The sequence below is a fragment of the Myotis brandtii genome, unplaced genomic scaffold, assembly GCF_000412655.1.
Source record: "Myotis brandtii unplaced genomic scaffold, ASM41265v1 scaffold1956, whole genome shotgun sequence".
Classification (NCBI taxonomy): Eukaryota; Metazoa; Chordata; class Mammalia; order Chiroptera; family Vespertilionidae; genus Myotis; species Myotis brandtii.
This window is the reverse complement of record NW_005357294.1, coordinates 171,031-171,309: the sequence shown is the minus strand read 5'-3', so window position 1 is coordinate 171,309 and position 279 is coordinate 171,031. Positions and strand designations below refer to the sequence as shown.

Sequence of the window (279 nt, the reverse complement as noted above, 5' to 3'; positions counted from 1 at the left end):
CGGGCCTGGGGCCAGGACCTCCATCCTGTGTTCCTGCGGCACGGCTGCCTCCCTTCCCTCCCCAGGGCATCTTCATCTCCCGGATCGCCGAGGGGGGCGCTGCCCACCGGGCGGGCACTCTGCAGGTCGGCGACCGTGTCCTCTCGGTGAGTCAGGTCGTGGGATCCCCGGGCACCCTCACCGTCACCCCGCCGGGTCTCCTAACAGCCGCTCCCTCGCAGATCAACGGAGTGGACATGACTGAGGCCAGGCACGACCACGCCGTCTCCCTGCTGACCG

The 279-nt window shown here is 70.3% G+C and overlaps 1 protein-coding gene across 1 annotated transcript in view; it reads left to right on the top strand.

The window, feature by feature from the left end:
* The window catches only part of SCRIB (scribbled planar cell polarity protein), a 19,220-nt gene that overhangs the window by 11,062 nt on the left and 7,879 nt on the right, over nt 1–279 (top strand). The window contains exons 14-15 of the mRNA XM_014538688.1: nt 66–146; nt 222–278. Of these exons, the coding sequence (XP_014394174.1) occupies nt 66–146; nt 222–278 (138 nt within the window). The remainder of the gene's footprint in view (nt 1–65; nt 147–221; nt 279) is intronic.